This window comes from Mustelus asterias, chromosome 17 (genome assembly GCF_964213995.1).
Source record: "Mustelus asterias chromosome 17, sMusAst1.hap1.1, whole genome shotgun sequence".
Taxonomy (NCBI): Eukaryota; Metazoa; Chordata; class Chondrichthyes; order Carcharhiniformes; family Triakidae; genus Mustelus; species Mustelus asterias.
Window position 1 is genome coordinate 57611584 of NC_135817.1, and position 23504 is coordinate 57635087.

The 23504-nt window shown below is 44.3% G+C and overlaps 1 protein-coding gene across 15 annotated transcripts in view; it reads left to right on the plus strand.

The window, feature by feature from the left end:
* The first annotated feature begins 21029 nt into the window (after positions 1-21029).
* Positions 21030-23504, plus strand: part of sh3bgr (SH3 domain binding glutamate-rich protein) — a 44829-nt gene continuing 42354 nt past the window's right edge. For 9 of the 15 annotated variants that reach the window (XM_078232738.1, XM_078232742.1, XM_078232741.1 and 6 more), the window contains exon 1: positions 21030-21235. In XM_078232738.1, coding sequence (XP_078088864.1) covers positions 21191-21235 — 45 coding nt within the window. In that variant the 5' untranslated portion in view covers positions 21030-21190. The remainder of the gene's footprint in view (positions 21236-23504) is intronic. The other 6 variants (XM_078232748.1, XM_078232751.1, XM_078232750.1 and 3 more) reach the window with 1 other exon arrangement.

The window sequence follows — 23504 nt, forward strand, 5'->3', positions numbered from 1 at the left end:
AAGGGGTCATGAGTCTTTGGAACCTCCTTCCTCAAAAGCAGTGGAAGCAGAGTCTTTGCATTTTTCTCAGCTGAGATAGATAGATTCTTAAGGACAAGGTTATCGAGGGAGGCAGGAGGTTACAGTCAGACCAGCCATGGTAAGTGGTGGGTCAGGGTGAAGGGGCCTGATCCCCCTCGTGTTCCTAATTCCTACGTGGCCTAATGTCGGTACAGCAGAATTAGACAAAACTGATTTCTACCATTTCTTAGACAAAGAAAATAGCACAAAGTGCTTTGGCTACATCACATCCTGTGACCAAATGTAGGTGTGTTGTAGAAGACATATAAAGATTATAGTATTCTTCTGGCCTCTGGGTAGCTTGAATTAAGGAGATTAGAGGTCAATCTTAAGACTTACATATTAAATCAACAAATTATCTGCTTCAGTGTATTGGAACACATTAATCAAAGTTAGCAAGCCAATTGAAAGATCGAAATAAGAGGCAGAGGTTAAATTTTGTATTTCGTAATAAAATATTAAAGTTGCTGAAACTTGATGCTCAGATTTATCATATATATGGATTGTGAGCATGAAAATATGAACATGCAAAATAGGAGTAGAAGTAGGCCATTTGGCCCCTTGAGCCAACTTCAATAAGGTCATGTTCTGATCTGTTTATATTTCAAATTCCACATTCCCATCTACCCCCAAATAACCTTTGATTGCCTTGCCAAACAAGAATATATCTACTTCCATCTTAAAAATATTTAATGACCCTGCTTCTACCACCTTCTGAGATGGGGGTGGCGCGTGGGGGGGATCTTATCAAAAGGATTCTAAGTTCAGGATGGGCATGAAAATGGGAGAGTTTCTGATCTGTTTTTTGGGTGAGTTCAAATCTGCGATCTTAGCCACTTAGAGTATAGAAAAATGGCAGAAACATTTTCTCGCCAATGGGGGAAGGGGTGAGGCATAAATTACCTGAGCGCTGGCAGAGAACAGGAGAGGGAGCCATTGCGCATGTGCGAGTCTCTAGCAGCAGAGGCCTGTCACTCAGTCTCTGCTGCTCTCAGCCAGTCTCCCTGCCGAAACAAAGCAGCCCTCCAGCTACCGCAGGGGACTGTGGCTTATCGCGACCCCTCTGCCTGGACCTATCTATCCCCACAACCCCCCCCCCCATCTACCTGAACCAATCCCCCCCTCCCCCTCCCCCACGGTCAGCCACGCCCCCCCCCACCAACCTGGCCCCACCCCCCAGGAGGCCCTGTCCTCTTGGCACTGCCCACCAGGTGCCAGGCTGGTACTGACTAGGGGCATTCCCCCTTGCCTCTACCCTCCTGGCGGCGCATAAATGGCCTCCAGTTCTACCAGCGAGGCCCTCACAACTTGTCCCCGTTGCTGGGAACCAGCTATGATTCTCGCGGAGAGAACCTCTCCTGGCAGGATCACAGGGGCAAGTGAGCCCGGATGATAACGTCCCAGGCTCATTAATTCAATGTAAAATAAGATTCATATATTATTTAATTAAATTATTCAGCCTTGCACCGGAAATGGGCATGGGGCTGACCTCACCGGCTATCTGGTGCCAATAAGATCGTGAGAGGCAGGAAATCGGGCATGAACCTGATTTCCCAACTCTCGCGATCTCACTAGCTCGCCCCGTCCATCGGCCAGCCTGGTGCAATGGTAAGATCGTGTCCCAGGAGTTTCAATGTCACCCTACCGTCTGAGAGAAAAAATTCCCCTCATCTCTGTCCGAAAAGAGCAACCACTAAATTTAAAACAGTGCCCCCTAGTGTTGGACTCACCCACATGAAGAAACACCCTTTCCATGTCCACCTTGTCAATTCTGATATACTTGAACAAATTCAGAATTATATACTTCCACGAGCAATCTCCCCCAGCTCCTCCCCATCTTCTCCCTGGAAATCTTGGGACATTGAAGCCTGGTACAGTGTCCCCACCACTTGCCAATTTTGATCAACTACAGTATCAACTGAGCAGCTCAGAGCAGATCCAGGATATTTGACCAATTTTGTCTGTAAGGAAGGTGTACAAATTGTTTTTCTTACTAATTTCATGCAGAATGGTACTAGCAGATATAACTTTTTAAATATGCACAGGTTGAGTACATTAAAACTACTCGCTCCCAACTGCCTTACCTGAACCTTTTACACACACAGTCTGCAATATAATGAATGATACGGATGGGACCAGCTGGCTTATAAGTGTGCTGGAACAGTCAAGCACCTGTTGATATTTTTCTGCCTACCCCTATTTATTATTCAGTCACAAAGAACAAAGAACAATACAGCACAGGAACAGGCCCTTCGGCCCTCCAAACCTGCACCGATCATGTGTTCCTAACTAGAACATCCGTTTGTATCCCTCTATTCCCAGTCTGTTCATGTGGTATCGAGATAAGTCTTAAATGATCCCAGCGTGTCTGCCTCAACCACCTTGCTTGGTAGTGCATTCCAGGCCCCCACTACCCTCTGTGTAAAATACGTCCCCCGCATATCTGTATTGAACCTTGCCCCCCTTACCTTGAACTTGTGACCCCTTGTGTTTGTCATTTCTGACCTGGGAAAAAGCTTCCAACTGTTCACCCTATCTATGCCCTTCATAATTTTATAAACTTCTATTAGGTCGCCCCTCAACCTCCGTCTTTCCAGGGAGAATAACCCTAGTTTACTCAATCTCACCTCATAGCTAATACCCTCCATACCAGGCAACAAACATCCTTTTCTGCACTCTCTCCAAAGCCTCCACGTCCTTCTGGTAGTGTGGCGACAGAACTGGACGCAGTATTCCAAAAGTCACAAGTAGACTTACATCACAATGAAGTTACTGTGAAAATCCCCTAGTTGCCACACTCTGGTACCTGTTCGGGTACACTGAGGGAGAATTTAGCATGGCCAATGCACCTAGCCAGCACGTCTTTCAGACTGTGAGAGGAAACCGGAGCACCTGGAGGAAACCCTCGCAGACACGGGGAGACAGTGACCCAAGCTGGGATTCGAACCCAGGAACCAGGGGGAAGGGGTGAGGCATAAATTACCATTCCACCCATTCTTTGGCAGCTCTTCCAGCTGATCTAGGCCAAAGTCAGGAATTCACATTTGAGAAATCGCCAGTGTTCCCGTTCCAATTTGTTAAAATGCCAAATTGGTGCGACTCCTGTCACCAACATGCTTTCTGAATAATTCCTTGAACTGTCATTTCTAACTTGAGGAATCTTACATCATTAATGTTAACGAGTGGGGAAAAGTAGCTTACCTATTTTCTGATTGCTTTGGTTATTGTTTTTCTTAATACTTTCCTTCTTTATTGCTTGGTGTTTGCTTTTGACGCTCTCTTCTTTGAGCGACTCTGCAATACTGCTGTGATCTTCAAAATCCTCAGAATACTCCGTGCATGCACTCCTTCTTTGACTCTTGTTGCTTTTGCTGCTGTTCTTTGTCCTCTTACTGGAAATGCTGCTGCTTGAAGTTGAATCTGCCCTGTGTCTTCTTGGGGATTGATCTGAGGAGCTGTCTTGCAAACTGTTTTCACTGGCCATGATCAGGAATATAACTTCTTTGCATCTTTGTGAATCCACGGATGTTCACATTGGACCAGTGATTGCAGTGAATCCTTCTGTAATGAGTGTTTTTTCTGAAAGCTATAGTATCATGGGCAGCTTCTGTTGAGATAAAAAGATAAGCTGCAAATGTCAGAGAAGTAGAAAATCCTAGAGAAATACAGCATCTGAATCAGAATATATCTATATATAATTTTGATATATTCTAGATATATTCTTGTTGAGCTGAATCTGAAAGAGAAAACAAATCAGACTATCTTCCTCAAAAAGTTGCTTCACCATTTTCTGCTGCATTGTTTAGCACTTTCAGTTTTTATTTGTTTACTCATTATGTTTATTCATTCATTTTCCATGGAATCATACAATTATATATCACAGAGAATGTCATTCAACTCATCATGCTTATGTTAGCTCTTTAATCCCAAATGCATTAATTTTGTTAACAAGCCTATTATATAGTTACTTATTTCCCTTCTCTTTCCTGAGCCCCACACAGGACTTGGTTAGAACCACAAATAGACAGAGATGGACAGATAGTCATAACTCAAGCCTCTAATAATGCTGTTATATGATCAGCTTGTAAAATGTATGTGAGTATGACCTGGGTTGACTGTCTGACTCACCTTTCTTGTGGCGAAAATTCACTTCCTTCCCACAATAATATAGCTAAGACATGGCCAAGTTTTTGGAGAGCCATAGGTACCAGCCCTGTCCCATCATTTTGTATTGTAGAATATTATTGTTCCACGGCACTGAATCATTATACCATCCTGGCATTTCCTATGTTTTTTTTAATGATTGGTTTTTAATTCTAATTTTTAAAAATATCCAATTCAATCCAATCAAAGTTCAATTCAAAGTTTCAGCAAGTGAGACATTCCAGATCCAAGCTGACAAGACAGGCATCCCACTTCCTGTCCTGGGCTTGATCTACATGATCCAAGCTGATTGGAGTAGGCATTGCACCTTCTCCAAGGTTTGATCTCATTTGCATCTTAGCCAAAAGGCCTAGATGCCGCTTTAAAAAATTGCTTCAAATAAAGCCTCAGTGTAACCTCATGACTTCAACCAAGTGCAAGGATACCAAAACTACACTTGATCTTAGCCAAAAGGCTGAGATTATTCTTTCCCTCTCTTTGCGTTTCCTAAATTCAATAATCTTGTTCACAAGCCTCTGTCAATTTCATTAGAAGGGGCAAAGAAGGGATTATTACTCTCTGATTTAATGGTCTGTTTAGCATTAATGAAGTACTTTCCTCTCCTGATGTAACAGAAATTCACCATATAATCATGAGTGCATGGTTATGATTCAGTTATTTACTCAAAGAATGAAGCAACAAGGTTCAGAGTTTAAAACAAAAGAATGTCATTCTACACAACTCTAATTCTGCTCAATGAAGTCAGTGGATATGGTTTATTTGGACTTTCAGAAGGCTTCTGACAAGGTCCTACATAAGAGATTAGCATTTAGAATTAAAGTGCATAGGATTGGGGGTGGTGTATTGAGATGGATAGAAAACTGGTTGGCAGACAGGAAACAAAGAGTAAGAATAAACATGCCTTTTTCCAAATGGCAGGCAATGATTAGTGGGATACCGCAAGGATCAGTGCAGTAATCTTAGACATTCACTATATATATATTAATTATTTAGATGAGGGAACTAAATGTAATGGGTCCGATTTTATCATCAAGTTGCACCCGTTTTGAGGCGCGAAAACTTGGTAAAGTCAGGCATGAGGCGCGTAGCGCGATCTGTGCCCGCCTCCATGCCGGTTCCCCCTTTAACAAGGTTCAAAAATGGCCACGATCAGGACTGTGCCCGAAACGGGCACGACGGCCATCTAAATGCATTTAAATTGACTTAATGGGCTGCACACCCAACCTTTCCGGCACTTCCCCCTTCACGACCGCATTCGCCCATCCAGATTCGGCGTGAAACAGATATGGTCTACAAAAGTCCGATTCAGGCGCTCCAGCTACTGAGGAGATAAGCGCTGAGCATCCGACGGCTCTTTGCTTGAGATCAGTGAGGAGGGGAAAGGGGGGGGCGTCCGCTGCCACTCTGCCTGTGATGAGTGTGAGGGGGAAGGGGGGGTCCACTGCCACTCTGCTTGAGATCAGTGGGGGGGGAAGGGGGGGTCTGCTGCCACTGTGCCTGAGATCAGTGAGGGGGAAGCGGGAGGGGCCCACAATTAGTCTGGGTGGCGGGGGGGGAGGATAAGGGGGTGAGTAATGTTGGGGGGGTGGGGCAATGTATGTGGGGGCTGGGGGAGGCATTATCCGGCCCGGGGGCAGTGTGGCATTCAATAATTTTTTCTGTGCATGCGCAGTTGGAGGCACTGCAGGGTTTTGGGTGCATTAAGACCCACCCACAAGCTTCTGCAGCGAGATTCAGAATCGCTGGTATTTTTTCAGGCAGAGTGTGTTTGGGGTTGCCTGAGAACGGGTCTAAAAATCGGATCTGAAACACTCCCAGTTTCAAGACGGCCCAGCACTGAGAGGCTGAGCTGTGAGGAAAATACAGAGATCCTTCAGTGTGATTTGGACAAATTGCGTGAGTGGGTAAATGATTGGCAGATGCTGTATAATTTGGATAAATGTGAGATTATCCACTTTGGTAACAAAAACGGGAAGGCAGGTTACGATCTGAATGGCCATAAATTAGGAGAGGGGAATATGGAAAGAGACTTGGGTGCCCTCATACAACAGTCACTGGAGATAAGCATGGAGGTGCAGCAGGCAATACAAAAGGCAAAAAATGGTATGTTGGCTTTCATAGCGAGAGGATTTGAGTACAGGAACAGGGATGTCATGATGCAATTATACAGGACCTTGCCGAGGCCACACCTGGAATACTGTGTGCAGGTTTGGTCTCTTTATCTGGGGAAGGATGTTCTTGCCTGGAGGGAGTGCAACATAGGTTTACCATACTGAATACTGGGATGGCAGGACTGACGTATGAGGAGAGATCAAGTCAGTTAGGATTATATTTGCTGGAGTTCAGAAGAATGAGGTGGAATCTTATAGAAACCTATAAAATTCTAACAGGAATAGTCAGGGTTGATGGGAGGAGGATGTTCCGGATGGTGGGGGTGCCAGAGCCTGTCTGAGGATACAGGGTAGACTGTTTACTATGAAAGAACAAAATGTTCCTGTTTTTCTTCGCATTTAGTCTTTTCTGATGGATGTTGTGATTTCCCTTTAAGATTCAGATGGTCATCTGCTCCCTGTCATGCAGTGAACTCAGTAAGAAGTTTCACAACACCAAGTTAAAGTCCAACAGGTTTATTTGGTAGCACAAGCGACAAGCTTTTGGAGCACTGCCCCTTCATCAGGTGAGTGGGTGTTGTGTTCAAAAACAGAGCATATGCTCATTAAATACAGTAGTGTGCTACAGGTGATTGTAAAGCTAACAGCTAACAGTCCAATTAACGACCTGTGTTAGTTGGAGAGTCATGATGTGGAGATGCCGGTGTTGGACTGGGGTAAACACAGTAAGAAGTTTAACAACACCAGGTTAAAGTCCAACAGGTTTATTTGGTAGCAAAAGCCACACAAGCTTTCGGAGCTCCAAGCCCCTTGGGCTTGGAGCTCCGAAAGCTTGTGTGGCTTTTGCTACCAAATAAACCTGTTGGACTTTAATCTGGTGTTGTTAAACTTCTTACTTAGTTGGGGAGGCCAGAGGCCCGACAGAAGAGATGCCTAATGAGGCTAGCTTGAATATGAATACAACGGTAAATGATCTTGCAGAAAAAGCGTATTTTAAAATCTTATTTCTACTCTTAACAGTGCTGAATTATTTTTTAGCATGTATAGAGGGATAGATTAGAAACTGCTGTGGTAACTTACTTTTGCCGTTAAGTGATTGGGAAGAATATCTTTAATGGACTGTGATAGGGGAATATAAGAAGTGGGAGCAAGGTATTGCAAAACATGGTAGCTAAACAGCTATCTATGACAAACTACAACTGAAAAAAGAAGCAAACAGAGAGAGGTAGAAATTTGTTATGGCCTGCTTTTTGGTATCTGTCGGCAAAGGGGGATAGATAGCTTCCATGTACCAAGCTGGAGGCCTGAGGCTTGCTACAACTTGAGCCATCAGACTCACTTCAATATCTGGGTGAGCTGCTGGTAACCTGTTGTGCCTCCATTTTCCCTGTTCAAGAGAATGAATCTTGTTTTGCTTGGCTCATCATCAGCAACCCTTAGGTATTGGGAAGAGAAGAAGACAGTGAAAGAGGAACAGCTAAGTGCCCTCAGGAAGTGCAAGACTGCTTCTCCCAACTCCATATTAAACTTAAAAAAACTACACTGATATTGTTGGTGGCTGCTTCTTAATTCTACTGCATTGAGTGAATCAGGCTACTGGCCACTTAACCATGGTCCTAGATCAGGTGTTAAGCCCTTTATTTACGTATGGGGCCAGGTGTATTTTTCACATCCTGGGGGCATTGCTCTGTGTTCAGAGTCTCACTAGAAAATACTATTTCACCAAACAATTCTGAAAATATCACTAAACATTTTTTAAAAAATTTATGCATGGGACATGGGCATCGCTGGCTGGACAGCATTTATTGCCCATCCCTAGTTGCCCTTGAGAAGGTGGTGGTGAGTTGTTTTCTTGAAATGCTGCAGACCACATGCTATGAGTTGGCCCACAATGTTGTTAGGGAGGGAATTCCAGGATTTTGACCCAGCGACAGTGAAGGAACAATGATATATTTCCAAGTCAGGATGGTGGGTGACTTGGAGGGGAGCTTGCAAGTGGTGGTGTTCCCCTGTGTCTGCTACCCTTGTCCTTCTAAATGGAAGTGGTTGTGGGTTTGGAAGGTGCTGTCTAAGGATCTTTGGTAAACCTGCCAACATAAACCTCACCTGACAGATATCAACAGCTCCTACAGCAGTAAAGTATTAAATTTCAGTTTCAAATGTTTCCTTACAGTTTACTTGGAAGACACTTTTGAAGTAAAGTAATAAAATTGACCTTGTCTAGAGTAATGAGTCTCCCTGATCTTTCTTGTCCATGCCTTTTTAAAATTATGTTCTATAGATTCAACCAGGGCTTAATTTAAAATGAATTTCCTGATCAAACGTGGTAGGATTTATTATAACATGGCCCCACTTGTTTACAATTAATATGAGGCTCTTTCTGTAGCTTAGTAAGTAAATGGTATTCTATTTAGTTAAAATGGCAGAGACTTGTTGAATGATCTGTGCTGAGTCTGTTGATCTGAGGCCGAACAGCAGTTGGGTCTGAAGATCCTGAGGCTCGGAAGAGGCAATATTAAGTCAGGCTCCCACAACTCATTATTATCAGGCAACCCCTGATATAAGAAGAACATTTGCGGAATTAGATCTGATATAATTGCCTATTCTTGATAATCAAATGTCTTGCCCAACACTCCCTATCTCAGTTCATAGATACAAAATGGCTACTAAGGTACAGCCTTTGTGTAAATATGTACAGGCACTTGCACACCTTCAGGAACAAACACTGGAAAAAGAAATAATGACTATTAATGTGGAACACATTGAAACATATTGTAACCCTGCATAAGGACTGTTGAATGATAAACACAAGAAGACCATTTGCTCATTGTACTTGTGCCAGTTGCTTGAAAGAGTTATTCAATTAGTTGTATGCCCCTCTCAATTTGATGTTGAATTCCCTTTTGAAAGTTACTACTGAATCTATGTCACCACCCTTTCAAGAGGTGCATTCCCGATCATAAAAATTCACTGCATAAATAAAAAAAGAAAGAAAACAAGTGCAGCAAGAAAGCTGAGTGCAAACTTGGAGTTTGGAAAGTGGGGGAGTTCATTGAAGGTTGGAGGAAGCAGGTGTGTGTTTCCCTTCGCTTTTTCTAATGTTCTCACCCTTTAGGACTGGCTCTTACTCTACTAAAGGGAAAGGGGCTAGCTGCTTGGTGAGAATCTGGTAAGTGGGTAAGTTTTACTCTATCCCTAAGGCTTAAAACAATATACAACTTGGTGATGAAGTTAATGAAATATATATAAAGCATCACAAATAAGCAAATCATTTAATGAAGTGATTGTTTAAAGCACATTAAGATGGCGAGGCAGGTGATCGAGGGTACTCATGGATAACATTGTGATCCGGGGCAAACACGGCTTTAGTAAGTGCTTGGGGATCGAGGAACTTTGCTCAGAGTCATTGAGCTGGAGGCTGAGCTGTAGACTCGGCAACACATCAGGGAGGGAGCGAGTTACCTGGATGCTTTGTACCAAGAGGCAGTCACACCTCTTAGAATAGGGTCTTCTGATCTCGCTAGTGGTCAGGGACAAGAAGCGTGACTGCAAGTGAGGCAGGTAAGGGGACCCAGAGGGCGTGAATGAAAATGGGGTGCAGTTTGGATGAAGTGGCTGGCCATGATACCATGGTTCAGGAAGACATTCAAGTGGGAGGAGCACATAAGAATGTAGTGGTAATAGGGGGCAGCATAGTGAGGGGGATTGACACTGATCTGAGTAGCAAGGAGTGAGATGCCAGATAGCTGTGCTGCCTGCTCTGTGCCAGGGTGACTTCACCTGATGAAGGAGCAGCGCTCAGAAAGCTTGTGATTTCAGATAAACCTGTTGGACTATAACCTGGTGTCATGTGACTTCTCATCTTCTTCATGACAGAGGACACAGATAACATCCCAGAAATAGCTGTAAATCAGGAAATGGGAGGGAGGGAGAAACTCAGGGAAATTACGATGACCATCAAAGTGGTAATGAGCAAATTATTGGGTCTGTGGGCTGACAAATCCCTGACTCTGAATGGACTTCACACTAAGATCTTGAAAGAAATGGCTAATGAAATAGTTGATGCATTGGTTTTAATTTCCCAAAGTCCCTAGATTCAGGGAAGGTTCCATTTGATTGGAAGGTAGTAAATGTAACTCCATAATTCAAAAAAGGAGGGAGACAGAAGGCAGGAAACTAAAGGCCAGTTAGCTTAACATCAGAGGGAAAATGTTAGCAGCCATTATTAAAGATGTTATAGCAGGGCACTTGCAAAAATTCAAGGCAATCAGAAAGAGTCAACATGGTTTTGTGAAAGGAAAATCATGTTTAATCAATTTAATGGAGTTCTTAGAAGGAGTCGCATGTGGTGTGGATAAAGGAGAACCGGTGGATGTACTGTACTTAGATTTCCAGAGGCATTTGAGAAAGTGCCACATCAAAGGTTACAGTGTAAAATACAAGCTCATGGTGACGGGGGTAATTGGCTAGCTAATCAGAGAGTAAGCATAAATAGGTCTTTTTCTGGTTGGCAGGATGTGGTGAGTGGTATGCCATAGGCTTCAATGCTGGTGCCTCAACTTTTTAGAATTTATATAAATGACTTGGATGAAGTTGTGGGTGCTAAATTTGCTGGGAGCACAAAGACAGGCAGGAAAGTAAATTGTGAAGGGGACATAAGGAGGCTACAAAGGAACATAGATAGGTTAGGTGAGTGAGCAAAAATCTAGCAAATGGTGTATAATGAGGGCAAATGTGAAATTGTCAGTTTTGGCAGGAAAAATAAAAAATAATCTTATATAAACGGTGAGAGATTGTAGAGCTCTGAGGTGCAGAGGGGTCTGGGTGTACTAGTGCATGACTCACAAAAGCTAGTATACAGGTACAGCAAGTAATTAGGTATGCTAATAGAATGTTATCATTTATTGTGATGGGAATTGATTATTCTTCAGTTGTAGAGGACATTGGTGAGAGTATTGTGTATAGTATTGGTCTACTTATTTAAGGAAAGATGTAAATGTGATATCAATTTAGAGAAGATTTAGTAGGCTAATACCAGGAATGGGTGGGTTGTCTTATGAGGAAAGGTTGGACAGGTTAGGTTTGTGTCCACTAGAGTTTAGAAGATCCTCTAAGATCCTAAGGGGTATTGGCAGGTGGTTGTGGAGAGAATGTTTCCTCTTGTGGGAGAATCTAGAACTAGGGGTCACAATTTAAGAATAAGGGGTCACTCATTTAGGGCGGAAATTAGGATTTTTTCTCTCTCAGCGGATCATGAGTCTCTGGAACTTTCTTCCTCAAAGGCAAGTGGAAGTAAAATCTTTGACTATTTTTAAGACAGAGCTAGATGGATTATTGATTGACAAGGGGTTGAGGTTATAATCAAATCAGCCATGTTCTGATTGAATGGCAGAGCAGGCTCGAGGGGCCAAGTGGCCTACTCCTACTCCTAACTCGTCTGTTGGTATCTCCTCTCTTCCTGCCACAGATTCTCTGGTGTCCTCTGGTCATAGACCCTCCTAGCTGTAGAAACTTCCACATATCCAACATGAAATCGAGAGCATTTTGTTGAACATAATTGTCTGATAAATTAAAGTATTAAGAGCAGAATTACCCATTTAAGAGATATTCTTCTGAAAAATGAAATGGCTAATATGAAATCAATGTTAAATATAGTACAAGTCTCTTTATTCTGAGGGGAGGCGGTTGGGGGGGGGAGGCAGTGGGTACAACCTTCTGCTCGTATCTGTTTGTTTTCGTTTGAATGTTGATGTCATCGGGAAAAATACCAGTTACTGGAATGGACATCAGTGGATTTATAACCGACCTAGCCTCATCACTATCAATATTTCTTTCACTCCTTTACATTGTGGGTGACAGTAAAACTTCTCTCTATCGGTTTCTGAATTATGTCATCAGCACTCACCATTCAAACAAAAATAAAAGAAACACCCATCTACATTGATGGCCATTCTTTCTGAGGTTTGAGGTTAATTTTAAACGGAAGGTTTTCTGAATATAAGCTTTCCCCCCTCTTTGAAGTGACCATGGGGGAGGGGTGGGGTGTCACAATAAGATTTGCAACAAACAGCTTTCGAAAAATGCCCCTTACTAAGAATCTAAGCAGAAACAACCTCGGGACAATGCAGCAGAATGTACCACAGAGAGAGAGAGGCTGATGGAATCCATCCCGCATCTTTCAGTAGATAGAAGCTAGTCATTAATGTAACTTACCCGTTTATTATAAGGCACCGCAGAAGGAAACACGAAATGTCCATAGGACATGTACCTGCAGCGAGGCGGACTCAAAGGATGAATTCCTTTGAAATGTCACAACCTGCGCAACAATAGTTCGCGGGAATCGAATGAATACAGTATCAAATATTTAGAGCCATCACCCTGGAAACGAGCGAAGCAGCGCTCAGTGCACATACTCTGTGTAGACTCCAGGGAATTGTAGTTAATTTCTTCTTTTTACATTCCCTCCACACACACACACATATCCGAGGGACCAAAAAGAATCTTCCTGCAAACCTATACATGTAGCACCGGGATCAGCCTTTGCTGTTCAAAGTAAGTTATTGATAAACATCGGTTACATTTAGAATCCTGCAATGGTTACAGCACAGGAGGAGCGGCTCTGGGTCCAATACACAATAGCAACAACCGTCTGCATTTGCATAGCGACTTTAACGTTGGAAAGCGTCCGAAGGCACTTCATTGGAATTTGTCGCCTCTGCAGATCAGGAAATGTTAGGGTAGGTGACCAAAAAAATTGGCGAACACGATAGGAAGCATCGAGGCGTGTCTTAATGGTTTAAAGTTAAAGTTTATTTATTAGTGTCACAAGTAAGGCTTACATTAACACTGCAATGAAATTACTGTGAAATTTCCCTAGTCGTCACAGTCCGGCGCCTGTTCGGGTCAATGCACCTAACCAGCACATTTTTCAGAATGAGGGAGGAAAATGAAGCACCCGGAGGAAACCCATGCAGACACGGGGAGAATGTGCAAACTCCACACAGACACTGACCCAAGCTGGGAATCGAACCCGGGTCCCTGGCGCTATGAAGCAGCAGCGCTAACCACTTTGCTACCGGAGGGAAGGAATTCCAGAACTTAGGGCTCAGGCAGCTGAAGGCAGAGCTACCCATCGTGGGGCAGAGGATATTGGGGTTGATCAGAAATGGGAGAAGGCAGAAATCTCTGAGGGTTATCCACCCATTGTGGTTGACAGGGCTCTCGACGCATCTGACCCATCCTCCAGGCCACTGCTGTCGCCCCCCTCCCCTCCCCCCCAGAACCAGGAGGGGCCCCCTTGTCCTCATTTTTCATCCAACCAGCCTCCGCATTCAAAGGATCATCCTCTGCCATTTCCACCAACTCCAGCATGATCCCACCACTCAATACATCTTCCCCTCACTCCCCCTGTCAACATTCCATTGGGGCTGTTCTCTCTGGGACACCCTAGTCCACCCCTCCGTCACACCCAACACCTTACCCTTTGCCCACGGCACCTTCCCATGCAATTGTAGGAGGTGCAACACCTGCCCCTTTACTCATTCCCTGCTCACCGTCCCAGGTCCTAAACACCCCTTTCAGGTGAAGCAGCGTTTCACTTGCACCTCCTTCAATCTGGTCTATTGCATTCGCTGCTCCCAATGTGATCTATTCTACATCAGGGGAGACCAAACGTAGACTGGGTGACCGCTTTGCTGAACACCTTCATTCCGTCCGCAAGCAGGACCCAGACCTTCCTGTCGTTTGCCACTTCAACACACCACTCTGTTCTCCTGTCCACATGTCCCTCCTTGGCCTTTTGCAATGTTCTAGTGAACCCCAACGCAAACTGCAGGAACAACACCTCATCTTCCGATTGGGCACTTTACAGCCTTCCGGACTGAACATTGAGTTCAACAACTTCAGAGCATGAACTCCCCCCTCCACCTTCACCCAATTTCCATTTATTTAATTTCATTCTATTTCTTCTTTTCATCTCATTCACCCATTTTTATCATCCTTCTTTCTCACTTCCATTTTTCCACTTCTCCATTTACGCTCTGCTTCCCTCCCGCCCACAACCCCCTCTCCTCCCCCCACCCCCACCCCCCCCCCCCCCCCCCACCCCTTCAGGCCAACTGCCTTAATGATCTGTACCTCTGTTCTGCCATTCACACATTCTGATCTCTTAATGGACACTTTTAGCACCCCTCTCAGCCGTCTTTATCCTCATTTACATTCCCCTTGTCCTTTTACAGCACCTTCCCCTCACCCTCATACTATAAATCTTTTCTGATTTTCTTTGCCCTTAGCTCTGACGAAGGGTCATCCAGACGCAAAACATTGGCTCTATTCTCTCTCCACAGATGCTGTCAGACCTGCTGAGATTTTCCAGCATTTTCTGTTTCTGTTTCAGATTCCAGCATCCGCAATATTTTGCAATAATCTCTGAGGGTCATTGGGCTGAAGAAGGTTCCAGATATATTGCGGGTGGGGGGGCTGCGGGGGAGGCATGGTAATTTGAGCTGTTGTTGGATCAGTAACAGCACCATAAGTCAGCAAATATGCAGTCGGTGAGGCAGATATGCAAAAGTCTGCCTCACCAGTTTGAGAGGACTCTTGAAAACTTAGCTGTGATCCTGCTTTTCGCTATTCCTAGCTGCAGCTTAGCTACTTATGGCCCAACTCATCATTGGAACAGGGCTGTTTACTGCCAATTCTAGCTCACAACAGCCAGATTTAGGCTGACAAGTCTTAAACAATTATATTGCATAAGTACCACGCAGTGACCATCTATGAGTCAAAACTTAGTCACATTTCTCAATGTCTCTGAATTCTGCAGCATCACTTTTAAAAATGGCATTTAAGTGTCGCTGGCTCGGTCTGCATTTGTTGCCTATTTTAATTGTCCTTGAGAAGGTAGTGGTGTGCCAACTTCTTAAACTGCTGCTGTGCCTGCGGTGCAAGTATACTCATAGGGTGGGATTTTACAGCCTTGCCCATCTTGAAACTGTAAAAGCCCGCCTGAGGTCGACGGACCTTTCCATAGTCCACCCCTCACCTGCTCTAACTCCTGTGGCGGGCGGAATGGTAAAATTCCGGCCATAGGAAGGGAGTTTCAGGATTTTAATCCAGTGACAGTGAAGGAACAGAAATATTGTTCCAGGTCAGGATGGTGTGTGGCTTGGAGGGGAACTTTCAAGTAGTGGTGTTCCTGTGCATCTGGTGTCCCTGTCTTTCTAGGTGGTAGAGATTGTGGGTTTGGGCAGTGCTTACCATAAAGTGTGATTTAGTTAACAGAGGCTTGGTGAATTTCTGTAGGGCTTTTTGTAGATTGTACACACTGCTGCCACTGTTTGCCAGTGGTGGAGGGAGTGAATGTTTAAGGTGTTGAGTGGGGTGCTTTGTCCTGGATGGTGTCAAGCGTCTTGCGTGTTGTTAGAGCTGCACTCATCGAGGTGCTCATCACTAACCAGAATCTTAACTGTACTAGCTATATGAACAATGTGGCTACAACAGGAGGACAGATACTGTGCGATGAATTACTTAGTTCCTAACTGCCTAAGTGCCTTTCCATGATCTATAAGGCTCAACTCAAGATCATGACTGAATCATAGAATAGAATCATAGAATCTATAGTGCAGAAGGAGGCCATTTGGCCCATCGAGCCTACACCGACAACAATCTCACCCTGGTCCAATGCGCATCATTTACCTGGATTGATGCCATCACACAACGCTCACTAAGTTCGACACCACTCAAGACAAAGCAGTCTACTTGATTGACAACTCTGCCTTTTACACCAATATCCAACCCCTCTAGCACTGACACATTGGGTGTAATTTTACCGGCACGTCCGCTCGAGGTTGGCACGATCCCACCCAAGGCCAACGGAGAATGCCGTTCTCCGAGCCTTGCCCGCCCCCGGAATCGGGGTAGGTGTGCTGGTAAAATTCCGGCCATTGATTCTGTGGTATAAGATTTCAACAGGATGATGGGCAGCAGGTTAACAAATTTACAACAGCATTTCTCGGACCCACAGGCTGTACCACTGAGAAGGACACGGACAGCAATGTCATGGGAACAACTTCCCTTCCAAGACTTCAACATTCCATTATTGCCACTTTCCCAGAATTCCCAGTCATGGTGGAAAAACATGAACAGAAGAAATGCAGTGGTTCAAGCAGCAAGTCCACCACCATCTTCTCTGGGAAACTAGGGATGGAAAATAAATGCAGCCTTTCCAGTATCACTCACAAAACAAGAACAAAGAGAAATATGTCCAATCCAGGTTAAATGTCTCTAATAATGTATTTTATGGCCCTGTCTACATGAATTCCAACTGAGATGCACACGTTTTATCCCAGATTGAGTCAGCAAAATTTTCAGGTAGCATAGCACTACATTTGAGCGTTCTCTCATTGTTGTCAACTGCCTGCTTTCAGAGCAGGCATACGCTTTTCTGACTCATATTTGAGCAACTTGCATCGTGGAGTCAAAATTCATTGATCTGAAGCTACTTGGACTTGTGATATAATGTATTCCAGTATCCACCATGGCTTGGTTCAAGGCCCACTCCAAGGCTTGAGCACAGCAGGCTGATACTGCAGTGCAGTACTGAGGGGCAATATTGTACTTTTGGAGGTGTTGCATTTCAGATGAAAAGTTAAACCAAACTCAGATGGATGTAAAAGATCCCGTGATACTATTTCAAAGAACAGCAGGGGATTTATCCCCAGGGTCCTGGCCAATATTTATCTATCAAGCAACAGCACAAAAGCAGATAATCTGGTGGTTATCACGTTGCTGCTTGTGGGAGTGTGCTGAGTTTGAACTGGCTGCCACATTTCCTCTACTAAAATAGTGACTACATCTCAAAAATATTTCATTGGTTGTAAAGTGCTTTGAGACATCCATATAATACAAGTCTTTCTATCTGTATCCCTGTATCCATCAATGGATGAGCATACAGCCTGAAACCGATCTCTTCAAAGTCACAGTGACATCCTACGTGATTGTGATCATGGTGAACTATCCCTCCTCATACTTGTCAACATGAGGGCGGCACGGTAGCACAGTGGTTAGCACTGCTGCTTCACAGCTCCAGGGACCTGGGTTCGATTCCCGGCTTGGGTCACTGTCTGTGTGGAGTTTGCACATTCTCCTCGTGTCTGCGTGGGTTTCCTCCGGGTGCTCCGGTTTCCTCCCACAGTCCAAAAAGATGTGCGGGTTAGGTTGATTGGCCGTGCTAAAATTGCCCCTTAGTGTCTTGAGATGGGTAGGTTCGAGGGATTAGCGGGTAAATATGTAGGGATATGGGGGTAGGGCCTGGGTGGGATTGTGGTCGGTGTAGACTTGATGGGCTGAATGGCCTCTTTCTACACTGTAGGGTTTCTATGATTTCTATGAACATGTTCTCATCCTTTGACATTGTTGAGTCTGTTGTCCAGTTGGGTGGGAGTTACCTCACCTGGTTCCATTCCTATTTATCCAATTATAAACAGTGAATCCCTTCAATGCTTTCCTGCTCCAGCATTGTTACCTTTCAATGCCAAAGGATAAATCCTTGGCCCTGCCCATGTCTCCTCCAAAAAGTATTCTACAGGGACATCATCTGAAAACACATCAGGGTTGACATGTGCACTGCCTCTGCCAACAACTCCACTGCCTCTGAAACGTCACACAGCTTGTCTAATGCCCAGCTGAGCAGAAATTTCCTCCAATTAAGACCATAAGAAATAGGAACAGGTGTAGGCCGTTTGGCCCCTTGGGCCTGCTCTGCCATTCAGTAGAATCACGGCTGATATGACATTCCTCATGTCCACTTTCCTGCCCTTTTCTCTTGATTCCATTACCAATCAAAAATCTATTCAACCTTAAGTATACACAAGGACTCTCACAGCTCTCTGTGGCAAGGAGTTCCAAAGACTCAGAACCCTCTGAAAGAAGAAATTCCTCCTCATCTCTGTTTTAAATTGGTGCCTCTTTATTCTGAGACTATGCCCTCTGGTCCTAGACTCTCTCATGAGGGGAAACACCCTCTCTGCATTTACCCTGTCAAGCCCCTTAAGAATCCCATATGTTTCGTGAGATCAAGCCTCATTCTTCTAAATTCCAATGATTAGAGTGCCAACCATGCCTTTGTTACCTCCAGACGTGACTATTGCAATGCTTTCCTAGCTGGCCTCCCACCTTACACCATCGGTAAACTTCACTGCATCCAAAACTCTGCAATCTGTATTCTAACTTACATCATGTCCTGTTCACCCATCACCTTTATATTCACTGACCTTCAGAGGTACCCAATAGGACAAACACTTAGAACCATAGAAAGCCTACAGTGCAGAAGGAGGCTATCTGGCCCATCAAGTCTGCACTGACTCTCTGAAAGAACCCAGCTCCCCCTCCGCCCTATCCCTGCAACCCTACACATTTACCATGGTCAATCCACCTAACCTCCACATCTTTGGACATTAAGGGGCAATGTAGCATGGCCAATCCACCTAACCTGTACATCCTCAGACTGTGAGAGGAAACCAGAGCACCTGGAGGAAACCCATGCAGACACGGGGAGAACGTGCAAATTCCACACAGACAGTCACCCAAGGCCGGAATTGAAACTGGGTCCCTGGTGCTGTGAGGCAGCAGTGCTAACCACTGTGCCACACAAAAATCTCATCCATGTATTTAAATCCTTCCATGACAAACACTTCTTTAACTGTAACCTCCTCCAGCTCCACAACCCGATGAGATGTTGTCCCTCCTCCAATTCTGGCTTCTTGCATAACCCTGATATTCAACATTATTCCATTAACAGCTGTGCCTTTAGCTGCTGAGGCCTTAATCTGTGCAATACTCTCTTCAAAAATCTCTACTTCCCTCCCTCTCCTCCTGCAGTACGCTCGTTTAAAACCTACTTAATTAACCAAGCTTTTGGTCAACTGTCGCAATATTTCTTTGATGTGGCTTGATGTCAGGTTTTATAGAACAGCACCATAGATTCCGTTTTGTCTGATCACGCTGCCGTGGAATGTCTTGGACAGTTTTACCGCTCCAAAGGGGCTACATAAATGTAAGTTGTTATTGTACATGCTCACGCGCTTTCTTCAGTTTTAGTTTACTTGTTATCTTCTTTTGTTTGTCTACAGTGCTCTTTGAAAATTTGAAGTGGTTGTCCATATATTCTGCACTTTTTACATTTTAAAAATATTGTTGAACAACAAGGGCACATTAGTAGTGTGGTGAAAAAGGTATATGTGACACTTGTCTTTATCAATCGAGGCATAGATTACAAAAGCAGGGAAGTCATTTTGGAGTTGCATTGGACTTTGGTAAGGCCACAGCTAGAGTAAAGTGCGCAGTTCTGGTTGCCACATTATAGGAAGGATGTGATTGCACTGGAGGGGGTGCAGAGGAGATTCAACAGGACGTTGCCTGGGATGGAACATTTAAGTTATGAAGAGAGGCTGGATAGGCTTGGGTTGTTTTGGTTGGAACAGAGAAGACTGAGGGGTGACTTGATCGAGGTGTACAAGATTGTGAGGGGCATGGACAGAGTGGATGAGGAGAAGCTCTTCCCCTTAGTTGAAGGGTCAGTCACAAGACGATATAGGTTCAAGGTAAGGGGCAGGAGGTTTAGGGGGGATGTGAGGAAAACCTTTTTTACCCAGAGGGTGGTAACAGTCTGGAATGCGCTGCCTGGGAGGGTGGTAGAGGCAGGTTGCCTCACATCCTTTAAAAAGTACTTGGATGAGCACTTGGCTACAGGCCAAGTGCTGGTAAATGGGATTCGATGGGAGATCAGGTGTTTCTAAAGTTGGTGCACTGGATGGACTGAAGGACCTATTCTGTATTGTATGATTCTATGTGGCCTTTTCGCTTTCCACATCAGTTTATATCCAACTCACACCTCGGCCAATTTCCTGGTCAACCAGTCACCTGCTGTAAAATTACTTTTTTTAATTCTTTGTTTATAGTTTGGATATTTAACACTGGTGGGTTTAGTTTTTTTAATCTATATTGACTTGAGGGAGGCACAGCACTGCTGCCTCATGGCGTCAAGGACCCGAGTTCAATTCCCGACTTGGTTCACTGTCTGTGTGGAGTTTGCACGTTCTCCCCGTGTCTGCATGGGTTTCCTCCGGGTGCTCCGGTTTCCTCCCATAGTCCGAAAGATGTTCTGATTAGGTGCATTGGCTGTGCTTAGTTCTCCCTCAGTGTACCCGAACAGGTGGCACAGTGTGGCGACTAGGGGATTTTCACAGTAACTTCATTGCAGTGTTAATGTAAGCTTACTCGTGACAGTAATGAATAAAACTTTCTTTCAAATAATCTGCCCGTTCCTACCAAAACCCCGTTTACGAAGTGGAGAGGGAATTGCGGCTGCTAACTTCAGGTAAATGGATCAGGTAAATGCATCGTTGAGTACCATTGTGGTTTAGTTTGTTTTTGTTAAGGAAGCAGGGACGAAAGGCGGGCATTTAAAATGATTAAAGTCAATGTTTAACTTCTCCAAAACTTGCGCTCACTGCACCTCTGCAGTTGCTGTCCGACAATCTCATTGGCTTGTCCCGTTCACTTGCCATATAGGGAGGGTGCAGCGCTCTCTCCTTCTCCCCTGTTGAGGGGGTAGGTAATGATTGACGGGCCGACTGGCCACTCACCAATCCTTTGACCATTGGTACCTCCCCGCCCCAGCACCTCCCGGCCAATCAAGGCGCTCCGGGGGGGCGGGAGCTGGCTGCCTTGCGCTGGAGCTGCCTTTCCCCCGGTGCATGGGTGGGAAACCTTAGCAGGTTGGAGTCGGTGCTGATCTCTTTGCCTTGTTCCCTGTTGGCTTCTATTTCTTTTGAGGGGAATCGTCGCTGAGAGAAATCATGGTTATCAAGGTCTTTATTGCAAGCCAGTCCGGTTCCACCGCGGTAAGTCAGCCTTATTTTAAGTTACCCCCCCTCCTCCTCCTCCATTCAGCGTTTCTTTTTATATCCAAAGCACAGCTGATAACACATACCAGATCCAGAGTAGCAATCAGTCAAACACAGATAGTTCCCCCACACAGATACTGCACACATAATTTTCCAGAACTTCAACTTACATCTTTACTTTTTAGTATTTTTTTCTAAAAGAAAAGTCAAATGATTGTGCATTGGATTATTAATTGTTGTGGTTTAGAAAGCATTTGGCTAAAATGTAGTCTGATTTCAAGAAGAAATTAGATAAAGCCCTTGGGACTAAAGGGGGGATCAGGATATTGAATTCAATTGTCAGTCATAATCAAAATGAATGGTGAAGCAGGCTCGAAAGGCTGAATGGCCTCATGCTTCCTGTTTCTATATTTCACTCATTTTAACAGTCTGTTGTGGCAGTGCCAGGACTGCATTTTAGTATCCTACAGATTACAAGTTTTGGGTTTCCACCATGGTTAAGACAATACACTGGACTGAGCTGTACAGAGCCGAAAGGTATCGAGTTCAGTCACTGATCACTAAGTTGGTTGACCTCAGTAACATTGAGTGTGCTGGTGTTTAGAAAAGGCCTTCAGCACTCCAGGCCTGGGGAAGAGAAACTCCTTTCTTTAGTATTCCTGGCGTAGATTGCTATCTAGTGGTCCATATTGGCAGCATACCTGCATAAATGTGGCCCTAGCTACAAGCTACTCTAGTCTCTGCAGAGTTAATTGGTCTCAAACTGGAGGGGAGGGGGAGGAGGAAGGGGAGTGATAACCCTGACTTCAGACAGGGAAACACCAGCCAGGGTTTCTGCACCTGATCATAATCTGGTAACTTGTTCTGAAAATGTGCGTGGGTTTCTAAAAGCTAAATGAGGATTGGCACTGCTGCCCTTTTGGTAAATTTGTCTGGCAATTTTCATTTGTTGCATAAATCAAGAATGGCAAAATCCTGCGTAGTGACCATCAGTAAAACTGATCAGAGTCAATGGATTCCGAAAAGCAGGGGAAAAACTTTGAGAGGAGGCACAGTCTGAATTTTAAGTTAAAATTCAATATTTATTTTTAAAATATTTTTTATTAAGCCCTAATAGTTAATGGAATAAAGAGCAGAATCCTTAAGTACAGGACAAAAGACAATTCTCCTTTTGGTTATGCTTCTTGGATTCATTTGCAAGAAAAACGGTGCTTCTAAATTGTATGGATGTTGCACTTTTTAACAACAAAATTGACAGAAATGATGCCTAGCCTTATACATCCATCATTATCTGGTTATTGAGGGAGAGAGCAAGCGAGTGGCCAGTTTCATTTTGTTTTCTAGTGCTGTGTTGATGGGACGATGCAATCCAGTTTTCATATTCGATGGACATTTTGTTCGCTCCTTGCATGTCCTCCCTGGAAACAACAACAATTTCAGTCCACCTGAGCTAGGAGGGGAAATATCAGCTTGAGTTTGCACTATTGATCGCAATTTAAACAACCCCTGTAAAAGTGTCCATAGGTGGGGTTGCATATATATAATTTGTGCATTAATGCATCACCTCCAATCCTCCATGGTATTCACAGGGCAGCATGGTGGCACAGTGGTTAGCACTGCTGCCTCACAGCGGCAGGGACTGGGTTCGATTCCTGGCTTGGGTCATTGACTGTGTGTGTTTGCCCCGTGTCAGCGTGGATTTCATACGAGTGCTCTGGTTTCCTCCCACAGTCCAAAAGACATGTTGGTTAGGTGCGTTGGCCATGTTAAATTCTGTGTACCCGAACAGGTGCCAGAGTGTGGAAACCAGGGGATTTTCACAGTAACTTAATTGCAGTGTTAATGTAAGCCTACTTGTGACACTAATAACTCCACTTGGGCATGGATGGGGAATCCAAACTACATACAGTCTTGCCTCACTTTTGCACTAGGGGGAAACTATGAATTTGTAGAAAGTAAAGACATATTTATTTCGCACGTTTTGTAATCATAGGACATCCCAATGTGCTTTACAACCAATCTAAGTACTTTTCAAAGTGTAATCGCTGTTGTAACGATGAAATGTGGCAACCAATTAGCACACTGCAAATTCCATCAAACTATAACATAATAATGACCAGCTAATCAGATTTTGTGATGTTGATTGAGGAATAACATTATACCCATGCCTGAAGTTTGTTTTACTAGTTAATTTTACAACTGACAGACATTTAAACTTTAATCCTTGTCTTAAATCTTTTTTTGGGAAGGGAGCAGGAAGGGTAAA